Below are 23929 nucleotides of genomic sequence, written 5' to 3' on the forward strand. Positions count from 1 at the left end.
TAAGGTCTTGAGGATGTCTCTCCAAGAGAGAACCCGCAGTAATAGATTTAAATTAGATAAGTTTAGATTTAGAAAGGACATAGGAAAGTATTGGTTTGGAAATAGGGTAGTTGATGAGTGGAACAGTCTACCTAGTTGGGTTATTGAGGCTAGGACATTGGGTAGTTTCAAATTTAGGTTGGATAAATATATGAGTGAGAGGGGTTGGATTTGAGTGGGACTTGCAAATGAGTGGATAGAGTTATCAGAGCTTATATCTTGGGTAGCATTGAGGATTGGGTTGGGAAAATGTTTCGTTAGTGGGATGAATTGTAAACATGACTCACGAAATCGTAATGACACGATTGCAAACAAACCATACCCCGGCCAGGATTGAACCCACGGTCACAGTGGTGCCTGTGCTAACCTTCCTATGGTGTAGAAATATACCTAGTTGGACGAATCTTATTGTGGCTAGCTGGTCTAGTGGCTAACGCGACGAGCTGGAGTTTTGAGACTCTCTGACCGCGGGTTCAGTCCCGGCCGGGGTATGGTTTATGAATTGTAAAGGACCTGCCGAGCATGGGCCAACAGGCCTGCTGCGGTGATCCTTTCTTATATTCTTATGTTCTTAATACAATAAGTGTCAGGGGCCCGAGACTGTTCAACTGCCTCCCAGCATACATAAGGGGGATTACCAATAGACCCCTGGCAGTCTTCAAGCTGGCACTGGACAAACACCTAAAGTCGGTACCTGACCAGCCGGGCTGTGGCTCGTACGTTGGATTGCGTGCAGCCAGCAGTAACAGCCTGGTTGATCAGGCTCTGATCCACCAGGAGGCCTAGTCACAGACCGGGCCGCGGGGGCGTTGACCCCCGGAACTCTCTCCAGGTAAATAAATTATTCATGAATTTAGCAGTACACAATTTTCTAGAAAATGTCTAGATTATTTCACAATGTTATTACCAAATATATTAAACAAATAATCCGCCTTGCCCATTTTAAGGGCAATACTTAATTGCCAATGTTATTTGTTTAGGTAGAGTTTTTGGATTTATTATGTCTTTAACATATCCTCTATTGTTTGTCTGGCTCTCAGCAGACGAAGGATCAAGCCTCCACCATGTCTTGCGTTGAATGGCCCGCATGGGTTTAGCTTAGGTTAAATAAGGTTTGTCAGGAAACAGGACAAGTGTTTCCTGACGCGGGTCATAGTCATATGAAGACCCGCAGCTGGAACTTTGGTCATCTGACCGAGGCATCCATTTAGCATGGGTTTAGTTTAACAATAACAGTACAAATGTGGAATATAATAAACGTATTAAATCCATGTTAACATTTGAGTAAATTGTTCTGTAATTAACTTAAATTTAATTTTTATACAGATATTAGAAATAAGCGTTAAAACCTTACGGATTACGTTAACTACAAATAAAATATAAAGATTTTAATATAAACCATGTATACTTGGTGAAATTAATGGTAAATTCGTTTCATTTTATACTGAGTAATGAGTCATCTGTATGACTAGGATCCGTGTCAGGAGACACTTGTCTTGACGAATAAACCAGCAACATAAACAGGTGACATTATAATCGTAATTTCTAAAGTGGTGGACTGGTAAGCCAGCGGAAGGCCTCAGTCGGATAATCAAAAGCTCCAGTGGCGGTCAGGAAACCCTTGTCCTGCTTCCTGATGAATTTGGTTAAGGACGGCCGAAGGGGGCATTGACTCCCGGAACACCTTCCAGGTACATAAAACAGCGTATGATTTTATTATAAGGACGTTTCGTTTCAAGGGAAGCTTTGCCAGATTATACAGAAAATATGTAAACTGTTTGTGTAGGTCAAGCGAACAGTGAGGTGATAACCCTGTGCATGGATTAGTTCACGTGCTGGTAGGTGACGTAGGAGAGTTTGGGCAAGAAGTTTCGTGGGCATGAATGAATGCACTTTGGTGTCGCTTTATAGTATCATAGGTCGTGAAGGCGGTTACCGTATTCTGACCCTGTCATTGTCACGTAGCTAGGTCAGGTTATCAGGTGTAAAGTCTTTTTCCTATGTATTACACACGTGTTGGTGTGATGTGTTCTAAAAGCACATACATGTTTTAGGAGTCGTATCTTGAGCTCGTAGTCTGTCTCCCCTACAAAAAAAATTACTGCATCCGGCACATGGATTGATATATAATTTTCAGGTTAACTATATGGTTTATAACGTATATAATTACTATAAAGTATTATTCTATTGTTACAGGCATACATTGGTGGTGAATTATGTAGAATTACCCCAGGATCACCGCAAAAAAGTACGACATTACTAGTAACAATCAATAGCACCTGTCGGCGGGGTCAGGGAGGAGCCTCGATGCTGGCGAAGAGATTATGGTACCTGGAATTCCAGCTACTCTTCCCTTCCTCTGATCATTCCTTATTACCTCCCATTTTTCTGTTGCATATTATTTTTAAGCACTGAACACGTAGGGTTCAGCACTTAATAATATTTAACAGACTGGGATTAGGGGAAGCACAGATAACATATTTATGAAAGTTAATGATTTTTTCGACATCTGAAATGTTGTACTATAATACCGTATTTTATAGTGTTTATCGGAGGTATGCAAGTATTGCCGCCGTTAATAAAAAAAAACATTTTTTTTTCAGTAAATCTTACACGCCAGGTCGTAAATAAAATGTGCCATGTCTTTTCATCGGTAATTTTTGGATGTGCATTTATTGGTGAGAAGGCAGACACTGTCTTTAAGCTGGGTTAATATAGAGAATCTGTGGCCAGAAAAGTACACGGGGATGTCGGTCAGAATCGTTGACACGTGCCCGAATAAGGGGTTGATATTACTTGTAGATTGTTCCGGGGATCATCGCCCCCGCGACCCAGAGCCAGACCAGGCCTCCCTGTTGATGGCCTGACCATATTGGCCCATTGTTCAGTGATAGATGAATATCGTCAAGATATGTAGTTTTTAGTTATATTTTTCTCTAATTTTGTATGCCTGAAAGGTTAAAAAGCATGCAGCCCCCTAAGGTGATGCCTTTATTCTGATGAAGGGCTTTCGATCCAAGGAATTAGCCTTACCTTCCTCTTCTTTGGATCAAACTTGATTACGTCCAGTTCCAAAGGCGCTGAGTGACTCATAATGGTTTAGAGCTTCCCCATAAATATAATGGTATTATAGTGCAGTTATTTGTTTAATTTTTTATACAGGTGCATTTTAATTAATGTGATGCCACAACTAAAACCTCAGAAGCAAATCAAAGGTCAGAAACGTGACACTCCTTTCACTGCTTGCCGTCAACTTTCCCATGAAGTCTATAGAAATCCGACTTCTTGAGTTGGCACGACAGTGTGTACACCGAGAGGGGTTATACACTGAGAGGCTAGTTTAATCCTTATTTTAGCAGTTAAATAATTTTTGATGTCCGTGCAACTATTTTTTCGTAACTAAACCTACCTAATGTAACCTAACCTAACTAAATCTAGGAGTAATTTTAGATTTGGTTAGGTTACTTTAGGATAGATTTAGTTATCAAAAAATAGATTTACCCCATTTACACCACATATGTCTAGCTAAATTTCCCAACCCACTTAACATTTGAAAATTTACAGTCAAAAACCGAGCAGCCAAATTCGATATTTACCAAGTAGACTAACTCCCAGGTATCTGTTTACTGCGAGGTAAGATGAGATGAAAATTAACATTAGATTTGCCCGTCTTACCTCGTAGTGGCGCTTTTAATTTTGTCCTTCAGGATGCGACCCACACCAGTCGACTAATACCCAGATACCTACTTACTGCTAGGTGGATAGGGACAGCAGGTGTAATGAAACATGCCCAGCATTACACCTGTGTCAGCGGATCGATCAAGGACCCCAGTGGAAATAAGTCACTTTTTCTAATTTTTTTTTGTTAACCTAGGCAATTTATACTATGTATGACCATTTTACTTATATGTACCTGTGTCTAAGTAAACTTGTGTATGTGAGCTTAAGATGCTGTCAACCAGGCCAAGAGTACTTACGAATACTGTAGGCCTAACCAGTAGGCAACTACTAGTGCTACACTTGGGGGTAAATTAATACATATATTGTAAAAGACTATTAAAACTATCTGAATAGTGATTTAAAAAATTATAACGCTGGTAATTCTTAAGAAAAAATACCATGTCATATGTAGCCGTTTTCTATTGATGTGATAAAAAATGGACATTTAAAGGAGTGCCTTAAATATTTTAAGGTCACCATCATTCAACCATAATATTAGCAACCACGTTACAAAGTGGAATATATTTGGTTAACCGACTCTAAAATGTCTGGAGAAGGCAAACTCCCCCCCCCCTCCCCAAAAAAAATACTAAAGATTTGTGGTAAATGGCAACTCTTCCTACAAATGCCAACGTCGATTTCGTATTCTAAAATGTACTTGATGCAGATCAAGCTTGTATTCACAAAGAACATTTCGCTCTGAGTAAATCTCTGCTTAGAACAAGACATACTCAATAAATAAAGGTTTGCTCAATGCAGTGATTTTTACCATATTTTGTCGGCCAATATGTTGGTGAGGGGCTCTTGATTTAGGGAATTAGATCTGTGCTCCAGTTCCCCGAATTAAGCCTGAATGCCTTCCACATCCCCCCCCCCCCAGGCGCTGTATAATCCTCCGGGTTTAGCGCTTCCCCCTTGATTATAATAATAATAATTTGTCGGCCAATCTTGACTTTCAAATGTCCATTTTCTTTTTAAATTTTGAAAATTAAATTTCTCAATAGGTTAGATCAGATTTCGTTGAGGTAGATTACCGTCTGTTAACAACATTTAGCCATTTATAGACCAGCACATACGAAATAATACATAAAAACGATCAAAATATTTCTTGCGCGAACAGAACATGGAAAGCCAGCCTGTGGACTTGAAAATACTCAGTCGTGTTTACAATTCAGTGCCATCATCCCTTCAATCAAAATAAAAAAAAAAAACGATGTTTAAGATGGGTAATAATAATAATAATAATAGGTTGCTCAATTTTCAAAAATTGACGCAAATGCGTTAGAAAACGAAACATATTTGCTCTAGGGAATTCAGGAAGGGGGTGTCTTGATGCTGTTGAAGAGCTTTTGAACAAGTGAATTGGAGCTATACTCTCCTGTCTTGGATCGAATCTGATTGCCTTCCATTCCCCAGACTGAATGCTAAGACTTGTTCGGATTTTTAACCCGGAGGGTTAGCCACCCAGGATAACCCAAGACAATGCGTCATCGAGGACTGTCTTATTTCCATTGGGGTCCTTCAGTCTTGTCCCCCAGAATGAAACCCACACCAGTCGATTAAACACTCAGGTTACCTACTTACCGCTAGGTGATCGGGACGGCAGGTGCAAAGAAACATACCCAACCTTTTCCGCCCGACCGGGGATTGAACCACGGATGCTCAGTGTGTGAAGCGAGTATGTTGCCTACCAAGCCATATGAATTTAGTGCTTTCCCTTGAATATAATATAGTATAATATAATAATAATGCTCAGAGATCTTGCAAATATTTGCAGATACCTTAAGTACAAGATTTACTTGATTTATCTCGCGATTTTTAACTTTTTCGTCCGGTTACATACACTTGCTTGCGAGCCATACTCAGAATTAATCTCTCCGGAATACTGCATTCTTCGGTTCAGCTATAATTCATCCACACGCTGCTCTCTGCCGAGTTGCATATTGACGAATAAGATACGTGTGCAACACTTGGTATCTTTATTGTCGACATTTCGCCAACAAAGCAGGCTTCTTCAGTTGAATACAGAGGTGACATGTCTTAATCATCAGCATGTCTGTATTGCATACCATTAATAACGTGATACTTGTTTAACACAACTACATGGTATTCTGGTGCAGATGGTATTTTTTACAACTCTTGCTAAACAACTTATTGGCATGATCTACTCCTACTAGAGGACCCCTCCAACCTCTGATTCTGTCTCCATCTGTTACACCTCACGTCTGGCTTCGGTACAAGTCTCCATCGTGATGCCTCTGCTTTAGGCTGAATGACTAAATACTTTCCACCAAGGCTAAGTGACTGATCGCCTTCTATCAAAGGTGACTCATTACCTTAAAATTACCTCGCCGGTTCTTCCACTGTCTCCAGTATAAAAGTCCTTTCGGTATTTGACTGAAGGAGCCTGCTGTGCAGGCTAAACATTTCGAAAATAAAGATACCTAACATGATACTTGCTGTACATTGTTTAAGAAGACATCAGTTAAATAAAGGGCTCTTGATTTTAGGAACTGGACCTACCCTCCCCTTCCTTGGATCAGACCTGAATGCCTTTCATTCCCCAGACGTTGTTTGACCCTTTCCTCGTAAATATAATTGTAATAACACGTTACTAGCGGTTGAAACAACGAAAACGTTAGACTTTATGATCATAAATTACTAGTTTCTTGAAGACTTACATGCTCATTCTAATAAAACTTTAAGGGAGTAATGAGGTCCTCATTTTGTAACAAGAAACTGTTAGTCTGAGGGAGGAGTCAAGGCGTGGGAGTAAAGACATGTATGCAACATTTAGGGTATTTTGTTAGAGGCGACCCACAACAGTTGACTAACTCCTTGATATCCTTTACTGCTAGGTGAATATGGGTAGCAGGTTTAAGAAGACCTGTTCCTACGCCTCGCCTTACTCAGGATATTAGCCTAGTATGACCGGTCTTGTAGTTCAGCGCTAGCTTACTGAGGCCTACGGCAGAGGTTGTGGGGTGTGTACCCTATTATCGGCCTACTGGAATGTGGCCCACCGCCAACCTAGAACTAGCCTAGCCCCTCGGGACCTTCGTTGTATTAAAAATTGGATACATCAGCAATGTGTTGTTACCCTGTTCTATGTAGATAGCTTCATTGTGATAAGTTCCCCTCTTTTCAGTCACATGAGAAGTGACCCCTTTCAGGTTTTAACGTTTAATTTGATTGTATTATTATGTATATTATTATGTATTATTATTATGTACACAAATAACCCGCCTTTTTGTTATTTATTATTATGTATTTAGTGAAAATGACAGCCTGAGCAGGGAGACGTCAGTAGGACTGGTAAGTTTATTCAGGTACAGTTACACATAAATACAGTTGCATAAATTATCATACATAGCAGCATATGTGTAGATTACCCTGGATAGCCCCCAAAAAGTGACAATAATGACATCGTCAGGCATTCCGCTATGGAAACCATACCACGGGCGGGATTTGAACCCGCGGTCAGAGTGTCATTACGATTTCGTGAGTCATTCCGCTATGGGTTTAGTACCTTCAGTGGTTACGTTCCAGTAGAGGAAGTTAATAGGGACATAAACCATTGCTGCACCCGAGGGTTTAGTCTAGTTCCGGCTCGCTAGTATTTATCCTAGTTGCATCCTTAGAGTGTAGCTCACCACAGTTCGTGTGGGCAGCTAACGCTAATGATTTGATAGTGATGTTAAACGCAAGTATACCATCCCATATGTTTGGTGGGATTCTTATCATAGCTTTATCTGTGCTTGGCCTCTTGCGTGTTATCGGATGTTGCGTGATATCTCCTAGTAGGTACTTCATCAGGCAGTATTCTGATGAATTAGGTCCATACAGTATTTGTTATCTTGGAAGATTATTTCAGTTTTGGGGCATTTGTGTTGATGTTTGTTACAAGACGAGCAGTTAAAGCTGATGCGACCGGGGTTCGCCTTGAATCTTGAATATCCGGTCATTTGTTTACAAAGTGCGCCTTGACCCCGCATACTTAAACAATTCTTTGGCCTCAACTTGAACTTCAACTTCATTTGTTTAGTCGGATCTAAAGAAAATAACACGCAGGAAAGGAAGTAAGTAGTAAATACTGGGCATTCGTCTAGGTGGGTATAGGCGCAAGCAGCGGGGAGTATTAGAGCAGTAGACGTCACTTCCCGACATGTAGTATGTATGCGGTGCAGCTCTCTGGACGGTGTGTAACGCCGGGGCCCTTAGAAGCAACTAGTGTAGTGTGTACCACCAGGAGCTACCTTTCCACACCTAGGCTTCTGCTTAACACTGTACGTGTTCGCAGAAACCACACTACTTCCTCTATATGAGGAAGCTTGAGTGATGTCGTTTAGTGTCTCCGATTACTTTATCGTTGTATATGATTGGAACTAAAATATATTTTAGCAATTAATCTAAGAAAATAAATGTTGAAATATTTTTGTTTTCATTCAAGAAGAAATGGTGTAGGTTAATAAGAACAGCAAACACAGATTTGTGAGTAATGAAAAAAACTCGAGTAGAGTGATGGAAATGTACCCAGTGGTGCGCCATGGACAACAGGACAAGCACGCCCTACTGATAATGACTTGCTCTAATCTTAGTATCCGGGAAAGTAAAAAGTGTGTTCAGAATCATTGCAATTAGTGTTTGCTTTAGATCAAAGTATGTAGTACTATCGCATAAATATGGACAAAATGCTTGTATATACTTCACACTTCACTTAGTTACACTCATGTGAGATATTAAGAAGTGCAAGGATTACTGAAGGATCAGTCCTCCGTCTTCCAATGGCGAGAAAGGCACGCCGTTATGCAATATAAACCTTGATACTTTTTAATATTATAGACATCATTTGGCCACTGACAGCTTTGAGAGATTTGGAGAATTTAAACAATTATACAGCTAAAAATATTTTTGTGATATGAAGAGGTATTAAAAAGACATAATTTGAGTTATAAATGAGGATTAAGAGGTAGTACACACTGAAACATTAAAATACTTGTATAATCTAGGAAGGGAGAACAGGAGTACAAATTAAAGATCCTTTCTAGTCTTACCTTAATGCTGGATTCCTGATACAAAGAATAGGAGCTTCCTTCCCTTTCCTTAGATCAAACTTTGTCTCTCATTCCTCAGGCGCTGTATGACCCCAATGCGTTTAGCACTTCCCCAATGTAGAGTACACATCCACACGAGCCATAGGGAAGTTAGGAACTACTTGTGTCTAGGGTAGTACAAGTGTGATATAGTCTACATGAAGAGATAGTGAAGCTACTCTACAAGCGTATTAAAAACTAGGTATAGTAAGGCTAGGATGAAACTATAAAAATACTTTGAAGTTTAGAGCTCAGGAGGCAGGAGGTGATTCTTGCCTCTCTCACCCAGAACTACTGAAAGTGTACACAGGATATAAAGCGTCACTGTTTGTATCCAAGTGTTTAACAGCGAACCATTGACCCAGAGTAAGAACACTTGCCACTAGTGTTTTGGCAGCGATGAGTCGCAAGGAACCTCGGAGGAGATAACGTGGAATAATTACCATGGATTGAGTGTGTGGGGGATGGGCGGGAAGGGTGAGGCTAGTCTAGCATAGTGGTGTGTGAGGGTAGGAGGCTCCTCCGGGATTCTCACTCATCCTACGACAGCTTAGCCGAAGTGAAATAATCCGCACAGTGTTATGATGGTTGTCACTTGATATTCTGCATATTTTGTCTACATATTTAAGTGCATCCATGAAAATCGAGGATGTGTAACAAAAAATGGTTAATTACATTTACAAGCAAGTCTCAACATTTGAGCCTGTTCAAGTTCATGTATCTGAGTAAGGCGACCGTAGTAGACTGCATCCTGGAAGGAAAGTTATCTTTACGACGGGAAATATGAATAAATAAGAATGTCACACGCCAGTTTTCTCGTCATCAAGGATGTGTATATATATATATATATATATATATATATATATATATATATATATATATATATATATATATATATATATATATATATATATATATATATATATTATGCAGAACAACCACTGTGAAATAATGAACTTCCAAGCGGTGGTTGTTTTGCATATTGTGATATCACCTGTTTGCTGTGATCTTATTGCCTATGCATATATTGTGTGTAGGGGTTAGATCGTTTAGAAATAAATTTGAGAGACATTGATTTATGAGGATAATTTACAATTACGTATATGCAAGATGATTCTGTCTTGAGAGCGTTTGATGAGGCAGTATAGTACACAAGGGTAGCAGGATATATGAGGCAACTTCTTTCTGAGGAAGGGGAGTTGTATCAGCCCAACGTTTCCATATAATGATAATCTTTCATATTGTTGAGAAGGCACTTTAATTATCAGTTTCCTGGCCTCATTTACAACGCAAATGAGGTGACACATTCCATCCAGTCTGCTCCACACGTGTCTGGTTTGAAACCGGGCCGTAATAGAAACAAAGCACCTGGATGGTGTTCCGGGGGTCAACACTCCCCCGGTCCGGTCCGTGACCAGGCCTCGTGGTGAACAAGGGCCTGATCAACCAGGCTGCACGCAGACCGACGTAGGAGCCACAGTCCGGCTGATCAAGTACTGACTGTAGGTGCCTGTCCAGCTCCCTCTCGAAGACAGCCAGGTGTTTATTACGTATGTTTGGAGGCAGTTGAACAGTCTTGGGTCCCTGACACTCTTGTTGTCTCTTAGCGTACTCATGGCCCCTGCTTTTCATTGGGAGGGATGTTGCACAATACTTTATACACTTTGAGTTTTAATGAATTCCTAATTGAAGGACAGTCGCACAGTGCTGTGCACCCTATTTTGTTAAAATAGAAAGAAAATAAATCTGCTTTACTATAATGATAATTTTACACTAAACGTGATTCATTCACATTAACATGGTTGTGACCCGAGGTTGAGTTTCTGGTATGAAGTGTTGTGCGGACTTACCTGGAGTTTACCTGGAGAGAGTTCCGGGGGTCAACGCCCCCGTGGCCCGGTCTGAGACCAGGCCTCCTGGTGGATCAGAGCCTGATCAACCAGGCTGTTGCTGCTGGGCCGGTCACACCGGCTGGGCCGGTCGTCTTCTAGAAAAAGAACACTGCGAAGAAGTTTGCAGGTGACGAGACAACATTCATTACTGAACCAACACTATTTGCGCAATCATCGGGAGAAACCAGGAAGTAAACAAGGTACTTATCCTGAAGAAGCAGTGTTTACATGTGACGCACTCTCGCCTCTCAGTTTTTATGCAGTGTATTTTCATTTTAATGCGTTATTTCTGACGTGATACTCAATTTCTTAATGCTTCCATTTTTTTAATTAAGCTTTCTTTGTAAGTTAGGTTAATTTAGGTTAGGTTGCATAAACCCATGAAAAAAATTTAACATCGAATAACCAAATTAAAAAAAAAAGCGACATGTCTGGGTGAGATAATGCATTCAACGTTCCAGTTTGAATGTGATTTACCGATGGTGCTAAAATGGACTGTCCCGCGAATGGAGATGAAACAATGTACAGTGTTAATAGGACTGCTGGTGTTGTGCGTCAATGAAATTTACTTTTATACAATGATGGGTAGCCACAATCCTTGTCAGAGCTGCTGCCATCACCTGCCTTCCTGGGAGAGTGGAAGGGCGGTGGTAGGTAGTGTTATCCTCTCACAGGAAGCGGTGATTACACTCGTCCTGTTCCAGCGTAGCTAGCAGACGCTCTTGGATTTTGAAGTAGCAAAGGATGGAGTATGTATCACCAGTGGCTTGTCAACTATTTGGATTGATTGGTATTGTCATTGTGGCGGTGTGTACACTCACAGGAGTGCCCCTGCCCAATAAACTTGCTCCTAGGGGGCTAAATGCAAGATTTTATCACCAGAAAAACCAGCTTTTTGGCTCTCAGTTGTGTATGGACACACTTTCACTTCCTCCTCTGCTTATAGATTTCTTGTGAATCTACTACTATTACTACTACTGTACCATACTATTACTACTACTAATAATAAAAACTACTTTGTCAGTTGTTGCGTCAGACATATTGTCTGCACTGTTGCATTGCTACAGTGGGTAAATAACACAAGTTTACAGTAACATAGTATGGTACGAAAGCATTCTAGAGACTGTAGAAAGTGTAAGAGATGGCGACGTGCGTTGGGGAAGTGTTGGAGATAAATAAGGGCAAGTAAAGGAGGGAGTTGGGGGAAGTGTTGAAGATGAGCAAGAGCAGGTGAGGGAGGGAGGGAGAACAACAGATGGTGAACGGGCAGCGTCAACGGGATGTACACAAGAACTACCACCTCCGTTGCCCACCAGTTCATCTACCATTATTTATAGGCACTGAAACTATAAACTCTTCTGATCAGTCAGGCTTTATGTTCCAGTCTCTGTAGACATTTATTTCGCAAAGCAATGTTTTTTAACTCGCATATCTATATATTGATAATTAATTATTTTAGATATAGTGGCTAAGGCGGATGTAAGGGGAGGGGGGTGGAGGGAGAGTGATGGATGGAGTGGGTGAGAGAGACATTTGTATGGGGATGGAGGAAATGAGGTAGGAGTGAGTGAGGCGTGTGTGGAAGGGGAGATGTGTGTTGTCTGTAAGAGAACAAGGTGTGTGATGTGGGGGTGAAAACACCTGTGTGTAGGGTAGTAACACGTCTGTAGTGCCTAACACAGGTCATGCTTCTGCTCACACTCCAGTGTCTAGACTTGATCCAAATTGCTTACTGTCAACAATAGTGAAGAAACATTCACCTTGCAAAACAAGCTTTTATTAGGACAACGTTTCGCTCCTGTCAAGTGATGAGGTAATAAAGCTCTGCAGAGCGAATCGTTCTCCCAATATATGTGCAACGAATCTGCTTTACTTCAAAGCCTAGTTAGACTCGGATTTTCACTGGAAAGTAATTCCTGTTTTACAAGTGCTTCAATAACACTTAAGTAACAAATAATTGACATTTGTATGTCAATGGATTTTAAGTTACTAATATTATTTTATATATTGATTCTTACATCACAGTGTAAATGTGTTAAAGACTTGATCAAGGATGAGTTATGTTTTAGTGAAGTCGACTAAAGCCTATTATATAACATGGTTAGAAACTCAGCTAGTAAGTCAGTGGAGGGCTTGACACCTTATGTATGTAAAATTAGTTTTATGAACTATTGTTAGGTGGTAATTACATTCAAACCAAATAGTTTAAGATAACTAAAAGAACGAAAGTGATAGTTACAACGTTAGAAACGTGTACTAGAGGGACGAGAGTGATAGTTATAACGTTATATGATAGAATTTCGCCTGACTGACGTACCCGTGCTACTAAGTTTCAGTCCTGTAACTTGCCTGTGACTGATTTCGAGGGCTTTCCTGCCTTGGAACCCATCCTGAAGCCAGGCTTCCTTTTTTGATTGCATGTTCAACAAGTCTGTTGCTGTTAGTGGCCCGCTAGCCTACTTTGCCACGCAGCCTGATTGCGCTGGAAGTCATATTCTGGGCAAAATACCAGTGTGAGAAGTTCGAATCTCAAGAAGTATTGAAAAGTTGGATACAGGGTAACCCCTCGACTCACATAAGGGGAGTAGAGTGTTAGGCAGATAATTGTTTTGTCTACAAGGTGCTCGGTGGAAACTCCTCTGACTTCACCCTTCTTTGGGGCTTCCTTCTTGCTGGCGAAGGGCTCATGATCCAGAGAACTGGATCTACCCTCTTTTTTTTTCTTTGAGTTAAGCCAGATTAACTCTCATTCCCCAAGCTAAGTTTATGACCTTTGCGGGTTCATCGCCCCCCCCCCATGAAAAAAATTCACTGACCATGTGATGCTTAGAGCCAAGTAGAGGGAAGTAACAGGGAGGCCGCAGAGTTCACTACTGGTTGTTGAAGTGTTTTGGGTCGGGCTGCCAGTGAGGATCGTGTTGTATCTCCTGAAGTGCTAAACCCGTAGAATTATTCAGCGCCAGGGTATGTGAGGAGAGAAAGGGAAGCGCCAGTGTACCAAGTTTCTAAAAAACGCTAATTATACTTTATAAGGAATTGGGTGATACTTGGGGGGACTTAATTTGACGCCCGTTAACACACACACACACACATCACAAGAGCTTTTAGTAATTATTTGTAAATTATGCGAAATCGAGAAAACTGTTTTAAATGTTTAGTGTCTTCTTGTAGTGAGTTATATGAAGAATAGATAGTGTATATGTGATAGTGTATCTGCTGAACACAAGGTGACTTGTTCACGAAGTGAAGCCAGTGGTAGTGCTGCTATTTTGGATCAGAGGAAATAATGGACTACTGGTGGGATAGCGTGCTACTGGTATTGTGGATCAGGTGAGAGACGAGTCGTGTGGTGATCAGTATGCAACAAGGTAAAAAAAGATAAAGACAAATCTTAAGTGACAATGCCGATCATTTAGTGGACAAGTTGATGCCATGAACCAAGTATCAACACTCAAAATTTATATAAACGGCCTCGACCTTGATGACATCAAGGGCGACGAGGAAGAGGAAAAGAGGAAGAAAGAGGAGGAGGAAGAGAAGAAGAAGAAGAAGCAGGAGGAGGAAGAGGAATCCTTGTGGCTTGATTATTGCAAGCCTCAGTCCACCTGGTACATATACGAGGAGCCAGAGGTGAGTGGTTAGAGTGGTAGGTATAGTTACCTTAGCATCACCCCAGAGGAAACCAGAGGTAAGTTGGAGGTGTAATGCTGCCCTGCTGAGTGTGTTGATCCAGTTACTGCAGATTCAGAACAGTGATGATGTTAACATCTGTGTAACTAACTTTCCTGATTTTATAATTTGAGCAACATAATAATATGAATTACTAATGTTTATTGCTCTGTAAGACTTAAGAGACAATTACGTGAATATTTTGCTTTTCAACGGCATTTCAATAAATTATTTTTAATTTATGCAGGAAGGTACTGATATCTGATGTAGAATTTATTAATCGTTTCGAGAAACAGAACCCGAGAAGATAACTTACCTATAATCTTACCTGAGACCAATTTCATGTTTTTTTTTTCCACTCCTGTAGCCTGGTTTAAGGTCAAACTTCTAGCATGACCGTCTGATCATTCAGACGGTCATACCAGAAGAATGAAACACTTATGCAACATTTGGGAATCTTTATTGAGGAAACGTTTAGCCAGCCAGTGGCTTCTTCAGTCCAGTACAGAGAAGAAAGGTGGAAGATGAGGAGTTTGAGGTAATCAGTCCCTCAGCCTGGAGTTGTATTCAGTCCATCAATCTCCGGTCTGAAACACTGATTACCTCAAACTTCTCATCTTCCACCGTTTTTCTCTGTACTGGACTGAAGAAGCCACTGGCTAGCGAAACGTTTCCTTGATAAAAATTTCTAAATGTTTCACAAGTGTCTCATTCTTCAACTTGTTGATTTTCTAAACCATATATATCACAGACTATTGCTGCTGCTGGTCCCGTGTGTACCATAGCCATCACAGCCTGGTTGATCAAGTATCTGCTGGAACTTGTATTGTCCCTCGACGATTTTCATCTTTGTCCTGGCAATATTTTGTGTAATTGTCGTTAATAGTTTGACGAGTGAAGGTGACGCGTGGCGTGCGAAGGTGAGATGTGGTAGTGATGAAAGTGACTGTGGTGGTGAATACTTTCAAGACCTTGGTGGTTTGCATTGTTTTGCGGTCTCTCGTTAGGAATGCTATCAATATAAGGGTGAATTACAGGTAAACTCCCCTTTGTGTTGTGTGTGTGATCAGTGCTATAGACTATTATACACAGAGCTCCAGATTGTGCTACACCGATACGTCGTGATAAAATGTTGATATGTTGGCGATATTTTCTTGCTACGTGACAGTTGGTTTCACTGGTGTTGATAATTTAGAGTAACCTGCTAATAATAATTTAAAGTAAGCTGTCATAGGCTTGATTAGTGTTATTGAGACCAGGAGAGATAGTGGCCAAGACAGCAGGTATTGAGGCTGTCCCTCACAATGGTGGGTGACTCATGGTGGAAATTGCAGCTACTGTACCAGACAGCTACCATGACCAGACCATACGGCTACTGTGACTAGACCATACGGCTACCGTGACTAAACTAGGCAGCTACTGTGACCAGACCAGACGGCTACTGTGACCAGACAGTTACCGTGACCACACATCCACCTCAGACCTTATTAGCTACCTTACGAGGTTAGTGCTTCTCCATAAAGTAAATCTCCTCCTTCAGTCCTTTTGGCGCTGTGTGTATATACTACATTGTATCACTTCATATAAAACGTTAAGATTTTGCTCAATTTTTCCCCTCAAAATACGGTTCAGAGAACAAGTTTCACATAAAATTGTGAATAATATGCGCGTTTCCTGACAATATAACCTCAGATCCATCTTGAAGTATGCAGCACCAGCGTGGAACCCACCCATGACAACCATGTCAAACCACTGGAGAAAGTGCTGAGGTTTGCAACGAGATTAAAGCAGATGCTGAAGGAAGTTGACATTAGAAGATGGAAGTACTGTAAAGAGACGTTGGTATAAGGATGTGATGCTAAGTAAGTAAGTAAGTTTATTCAGGTATACACAAATACAGTTACATAGAATTATCATACATAGCAGCATATGTGTAGAGAACCTAGAATAACCCAAAAAAGTCAGACAGAGTGACTTATTTCCATTGGGGTCCTTTTACATTATTATTATAATATAAAGATTATAATATTTTCTTATTATTCTACAATGAAGATAACATCTTATTATCATACTAAAAAGACTATCAACTACACCAAGGTCATTAAGACTATCTACAATACGAGGGTCATTACTTGGAATAATGTAAAATTTACACGTATGTTAGCTAAAAAATAGAAAATCATTCCCCTCCCTTTCTGTAGCTACATTCATCAGACACCTTTTGGCACTCTTCTTGAACTGGTTCATGCTATGACTGGCTTTGACATGTGCGGGTAGTCTGTTCCACTCCTTTATTGCTGTGCAATAAAAGGTGTTTGAGGCCTGGCCACTGACTGTGGGTACTACAAAGTTGTGCTCTCTCCCCCTAGTACTATGATTGCTTTGGTTCCCAACCTTGACAAAATTGACAGCAAGATATTCTGGACATTGTTTGTGAGCAATTTTATAAACATGATTTATCTTCAGTTGTTTTACTCTGTCTTCAACATTCAGCATATCCAACTGCTGTAATTCATCCTGGCCTACATGTTCTCTTGGTCCCAGCCCCAGGATGAATCTTACGATTTTGTTCTGGGTGATTTGCAGTCTATCTCTCAGTTTTTTTTGTCAAGGCAGAGTACCAAGAAGAGCAAGCGTAATCCATATGGCATTGTATAAGGGCTAGACATAGGGTCCTGCGAGCCTCAGTAGGTAGACACTGTGCTTGTCTATACAGGAACTTCAGTCTGGCATTCGCTTTCTTTACTACACTGTTCCCTATCAATTCTCCTGACATGCATGGGTCAAAGGGGATTCCCAAATATTTTACTGATGAAACCAAAGTGATGGGCTCCCCATTACATTGAACATTAAAAATATTTACCCTTCTCAGTTTATGTTTCGTGCCAAAGAGAATGGCTTCAGTTTTCCCTAGGTGTAATGATAGTTTGTTGTCTACTAACCATTTGCTGCAGGACTCCAGTTCCAGTGTTAAAACATTAGCAATATCTTGTGGGTCTTTACCTGACACAACAGAGCACTGTCATCTGCATACAGTAGGAGTTTGCACTTGACACTGATAGGCATATCATTGACATAAGGGACCCAGAATACTACCTTGGGGAACTCCACATGTTATCGGCAGGGGTTCTGATTCTGTTTTGTTGATTTTGACTATTTGTCTCCTGTTGCTAAGGTAGGACTTAAACCAGTCTACAGAACCTATACCGATAGCTTGAAGTTTATTACATAATATATTGTGGTTGACAGTATCGAAGGCCTTTTGCAGGTCTAAGGTTATCATACCTATGAGGTTCCCCTTTGACATTTCAGTTCTCAGGTAATCCATCAGATTAATAAGGGAGGTGTCGGTTGAGTAGGATCTTCTAAAGCCCGATTGATAGCTATGGAGAATGTTGTTGTCATTAAGGTACTTAACTACTTGAGAGTACACCGCCCTCTCTAGAATTTTAGATATTATACTGAGTATACTAACAGGCCTATAGTTGCTTACATCAGACCTACTATTTTTCTTGAAGATAGGAGTAACTCTGGCCTCCTTGAACCCCTCCGGTACGGTATTAGTGGTGATTGATAGATTTATTATGTGAGCAATAGGGATTGACAGTTCAGAAGCACCATCTTTTAGGAACTTAGACGGGATGTTATCAGGGCCTGTGCTCTTAGTTGGGTTTAACCTGCTTAGTTCTTTTTGAATAAAGTCATGAGATACACTTACTAGTTGACAACTGTTTGGGGTTACCCCTTTATTGGTATAGTATGTTTGAAACTTATCAGAGTCTGTGTTAAAGGTATTTGATGCAGCTGGTAGTTTACTTACTAGTGTTGATGCAACAGATGTGTAGTATGAATTAAAGCAATTTGCCACCTTAGATGTTTCGTGGCATACCTCATTATCGATAGTGAGTACTATGTTAGACCTATCTACTGGCTTATGGCTATACCCCAACTGTTTTAGTTGTTGCCAGAGCTTTCTGGGGTTATGCTTATACTCTTCAATTTTTGAGCAGTAGTGCTTTGCCTTTGCTCCTTTTATAAGTCTCTGTACTCTGTTCCTCACCCTTTGGAATTCATTTAGTGCTGCAATATCCTGTCTGTTTGCTTTAAATCTTTTTAGCAGCTGGTCTCTGAATTTCATATTATCTAATATCTCAGTATTCATCCAGGGTTCAGTTCTTCGTTTAATCCTAACCTCTTTAACTGGTGCATTGTTATCAAGGATGGTAGTGAACATTGTTTTGAATTTTTCCCAGGCATCGTTTACGTCCGTGCAACTTGTTATCTCTGTCCAGTCACAATTGTGTAGCCTATTTACCAGTGTTTCTTTACTGTAGTTTCAAGTTGACCTCATTTTTATTGTCCTGTGTAGGCCTATCCTATCCCTAGTGATTTTCCTGGTGCAGTAAATGATGAAATGATCACTAAGACCTGTGGTAATGACGCCTGACTGACTAATGTTCTCAGCGCGGTTACAAAGTATGGGGTCAATTAGGGTGGGTGAGAACTGAGTGATCCAGGTTGGAGTATTAATTAGCTCACAGCTATAGGTACCAACACACGATATGCAAGTTTCATTTGTCTTGATTAAGCTATCCCTGGGCGAAAGATAGTCCCAGTTTTGCACATTGTTCCTCTATATCGGAAAAAGCTATCTATAAAATGACCAGAGGACTTAATAGTGTGTTCAGAGATAATTTTTTATCTTTTTATCTCCTGCGGATGTTGGTAGTGTTCTGTTTATCTTACGCTTATTTTATTGCCTTTGTTTTATTATCCTTGTTTTATTACCCTTGTTTTATTGCCCTTATTTTTCACCCGTTTATACTTCCGTTGTATATATTGCCCTTGTTCATGGTGCCCTTTGTTTACATTGCTCCTGTTTATGCTGTCTTTGTATACATTTCCCTTCTTTATACCGTCCTTGTTTCTGATGCGGTTGTTTATATTGTGATTGTCCAGATTGCTCTTGCTTATAGTGCAGTTGCTGATATTGCCATTGAGGGGGTGCTGTCAGGTCAGAAGTGTCACGTGCTGGGATCTCCTGGTGGCGTATGTACGTGTGGCAAGAGGAATGCTGGCAGTGGGACCAGGCCGAGGATTTCCAGCTCAAGTGACTGGATCATTGCTTCCCTCCCCCCCCCCCTCATACACACACACACCTGTTACTCTCATAAAGGTCTACGTAGAGCGAAACGTTGTCCTCATCGTAATCGATAGTTCTGACATTATATCATCATACTGGGAGTCTTTCTTGTAGGATACATTGTGGCTCACTGATTATGCCATAACTTGGGTAAAGATCGGGGTTAATACAGTAATGGTGAGGAATGTGGCTGTCCTAGCTACAGCAGGTGTTAAGAACATAAGAACGATGGAACACTGCAGAAGGCCTACTGGCCCATGCGAGGCAGGTCCAAGTCTCCTACCGGCTTAAGCCAATGCACCCAACCTAGTCAGGTCAGGTCACATTGACTTAAGGGAGGAACACGGCAACCGACCTGGTAGCACAAGCTATCAGGTCTAACTCACACCCACCCACATCTACTCATGTATTTATCCAACCTATTTTTAAAGCTACACAACGTTCTGGCCTCTATAACGGTACTTGGGAGTTTGTTCCACTCATCCACAACTCTATTACCAAACCAGTACTTTCCTATATCCTTCCTGAATCTGAATTTTTCCAACTTAAAACCATTGCTGCGAGTCCTGTCTAGGCTAGATATTTTCAGCACACTATTTACATCCCCTTTATTTATTCCTGTCTTCCATTTATACACCTCAATCATATCCCCCCTAATTCTACGTCTTTCTAGAGAGTGCAGTTTCAGGGCCCTTAGTCTATCCTCATAGGGAAGGTTTCTGATACATGGGATCAACTTTGTCATTCTCCTTTGTACATTTTCCAGAGAATTTATATCCATTCTGTAATACGGTGACCAAAACTGTGCAGCATAATCTAAATGAGGCCTAACCAAGGATGTATAGAGTTGAAGAACAACCTGAGGACTCCTATTATTTATGCTTCTTGATATGAAGCCAAGGATTCTATTAGCTTTATTGCGAACACTTATGCACTGTTGTCTTGGTTTCAGATTACTGCTAACCAGAACTCCTAAATCTTTTTCGCAATCCGTAATATTAAGATCTACATTATTTAGTTTATATGTGGCATGGTTATTGTCCTGTCCAACATTTAGAACTTTGCATTTGTCTATATTAAACTGCATCTGCCACTTCTCCGACCACTGCATCAGTCTATTCAAATCTTCCTGGAGTGCTCGAATGTCCTCGTCAGAATGAATTCGACGGCCTATTTTGGTGTCATCGGCAAACTTGCCGATGTCGCTCTTTATGCCCTCATCTATGTCGTTTATGTAGATTGTGAACAGCAGGGGGCCCAACACTGACCCCTGTGGAACACCGCTCGTGACGCTTCCCCACTCTGATTTCTCCCCATTTATGCAAACTCTCTGCTGCCTATTTGTCAACCATGCCTCTATCCAGGAAAAAATTTCTCCTCCTATTCCATGTGCTTTAATTTTCCTCAATAGTCTCTGATGTGGGACCCTGTCAAAAGCCTTACTGAAGTCCATATACACAATATCATATTCATTACCATGATCTACCTCCTCAAATACCTTAGTGAAAAAAGTTAATAAATTCGTAAGGCAGGAACGCCCCTTTGTAAAACCATGCTGAGATTCGTTGATTAATTTATGCTTTTCAAGGTGGCTACGAACTGCCTCGGCAATTATTGATTCCATAAATTTTCCCACTATGGAGGTTAGGCTTATTGGTCTATAGTTCGAAGCTAAGGACCTGTCACCTGTTTTGAAAATAGGTATCACATTTGCCATTTTCCACTTATCTGGCACCATGCCAGTTTGTAGTGATATGTTGAAAAGTTTAGCCAAAGGTGTGCTAAGCTCCTCTTTACATTCCTTTAGAACCCTTGCATACAGTTCATCAGGGCCTGGGGATTTGTTAGGTTTTAATTTATCTATTTGCCTAAGGACCATGTCACTTGTGACCCTAATAGTGCACAGTTTATTATCGTCCTGTTCTACATAATTTATCATTACTGGAATATCGCTGGTATCCTCCTGTGTAAAAACTGAGAGGAAGTATGTGTTAAAAATTCTACACATTTCCTTATCACTGTCAGTGAGCTGACCCGAGGAACTTTTGAGTGGGCCTATCTTGTCCCTGATCTTACTTCTGTATACCTGAAAGAATCCTTTTGGGTTAGTCTTCGATTCTCTTGCAACTTTAACCTCATAATCTCTTTTTGCTTTTCTAATTCCCTTTTTTATTTCTCTCTTTAACTGAATATATCGATTTCTCAATTGCCCCTCTCCTCTTTTGATTTGCCTATATATGCCTCTCTTTTGACCAATCAGATATTTTAATCTATTGTTCATCCATTTAGGATCATTTTTGTTTGATCTGATTTCCCTATTTGGAACATAATTTGACTGAGCAGTTAGAACTATGCCCTGGAAAGCATCATATCGGCAACCATCACCACCTACCTGACCCTTAGTCAGGTCATTCCAGTTCAGCCCACCTAAGTAATTTTTCAGTCCTATGAAATCAGCCAAGCGAAAGTCAGGGACGGAGACTTGATTGCCATTATTAGGGGAATTCCATGATATATTAAAACTGAGTGATTTGTGATCACTTTCCCCAAGCTCATCATTAACCTCAAGATTATTAATTAGTGTTTCCCTACTGGCAAGAACCAAGTCAAGGAGGTTATTTCCCCTAATTGGCTCTGTCACAAACTGTTTTAAAAAACAATCCTGGATCGTATCAAGAAAGTCACCTGACTCTAAATTTCCTGTCAAATTGCTCCAGTCAATCTGTCTATAGTTGAAATCTCCCATTAGCACAACATTTTCGTATGTAGATGCCTTACGAATTTCGTCCCATAGAAGTTTACTGCATTCCCTATCAAGATTTGGGGCCCTGTAAATCACACCCAAAATTAGTTTTTCTCGGCCCTCGAGAAGCTGTAACCAAACAGATTCACTGGCTGACGCTTCTAATTTAATATCTTGTCTAACACAACAATTTAAATTGTCTCTGACATACATCGCTACTCCACCACCTTTCCTGTTGACCCTGTCAGTGTGGAATAATTTATAGCCTTGTATGTGACATTCAGAGGGCATCTCTCTATCTTTCAGATTGAGCCAGGTCTCTGATATAGCAATAATATCTATGTTTCCTGCACTTGCAATTAATCTTAGCTCATCTATCTTATTTCTTACACTCCTGCTATTAGTATAGTAAACCTTAAGGGAGCTAGTCCCTTGCTGCCCTCTGCTGTCCCCCTTTGTTTGCTGACCTGATCTATTGTCTTTATTTATAACTTCATGCTGAATGCCTTTTATACATTTACTGTTTCCAACCCAAGTGTTGCAACCTGCTTGTTTCGTTGTGGGTGAGATATCGAGTTGATGGTTGTTGTGGTAGTGTTGTTGTTGGTATAAGTGGTAGTGGTTTTGCTGTTGTTGGTACAAGTGGTAGTGGCTCTGCTGTTGTTATTTGTAGTAGTAGTGATGGTGGTGATGAGAAGAAGGCATCAGACTGAATATTTCTTCTCCACAGGTGAAATTTTGCAAGAAATGCTCTGAGCTCAGGCACAAATTCCCAAACTGTTGCATCTATTCCTTGAAGACTCTTGTTTAGCATATTTAGAGCACCAAAGATATCAACAAGATAAGCAATATTAAGAAGGCAGATTTTTTTTTTTTTACTTTCCATACGTTAGTATGGAACAGAGGTAGACTGTGGACAGCACCAAAATCTTCACACAACAGTTAAATAACCGTCTGTTAACCCTTTACCAGGCCTGTCCCCTCAAGGAAGATTCCTTGATGTTGGTGAGGGGCTCTTGATTTAGGGAATTGGATCTGTGCTCCAGTTCCCCAAATTAAGCCTGAATGCCTTCCACATCCCCCCCCCAGGCGCTGTATAATCCTCCGGGTTTAGCGCTTCCCCTTTGATTATAATAATTTACCAGGCCTGGAGAGGGGTAATTACCCTTTTCCACTCCTGGTAAAGGGGTAATTACCCTTTCCCAGGCCTGGTAAAGGGTAAGAAAACGTTCAAAACGCGTTCGGTATTATTTTTACTAGTTTATTAATTTTGAAGTGCTACATACATGTAACTTTGTAACGTGAGAGAGAGAGGGAAGAGACCTTGCTTAGTTGACTGCTCTCTCTATTATCTTATTTATAACGCGGGTGTTATATATGTACACTATACAGCAGTGTACACCATGGTTATACTCACACCCTTTGAACCCCTTGAGAAGTGCAGATGTACACCTTGGGGTATATGTATCCCCAAGTTAGGAACCCCAACTTTAAGGGAACACCACATATCCCGCGTTGACAGATGTAAGCGCCCCTTTATTTCGTTATTTTCCGTTAAGTATACGCAGATATACTTAACGGTGGGTCAGCAGGGTAGGTCACAAAAGCAGGTGGGTCAGTAGGATGGGTC

General features: G+C 40.7%; 1 protein-coding gene across 3 annotated transcripts in view; it reads left to right on the forward strand.

Annotated features, from left to right (window-relative positions):
- Positions 1–23929, forward strand: part of Rgl (Ral guanine nucleotide dissociation stimulator-like) — a 173179-nt gene that overhangs the window by 4732 nt on the left and 144518 nt on the right. The window contains exons 1-2 of one of the 3 annotated variants that reach the window (XM_070091301.1): positions 7967–8045; positions 13916–14374. The exons of 1 other annotated variant lie outside the window; for it this stretch is intronic. In XM_070091301.1, coding sequence (XP_069947402.1) covers positions 14177–14374 — 198 coding nt within the window. In that variant the 5' untranslated portion in view covers positions 7967–8045; positions 13916–14176. Of the gene's footprint in view, positions 1–7966; positions 8046–9367; positions 9440–13915; positions 14375–23929 lie in introns of those variants that run through there. One more of the 3 variants, XM_070091302.1, reaches the window with a different exon arrangement.

Source organism: Cherax quadricarinatus, chromosome 35 (assembly GCF_038502225.1).
Source record: "Cherax quadricarinatus isolate ZL_2023a chromosome 35, ASM3850222v1, whole genome shotgun sequence".
In the NCBI taxonomy this organism is placed as follows: domain Eukaryota; kingdom Metazoa; phylum Arthropoda; class Malacostraca; order Decapoda; family Parastacidae; genus Cherax; species Cherax quadricarinatus.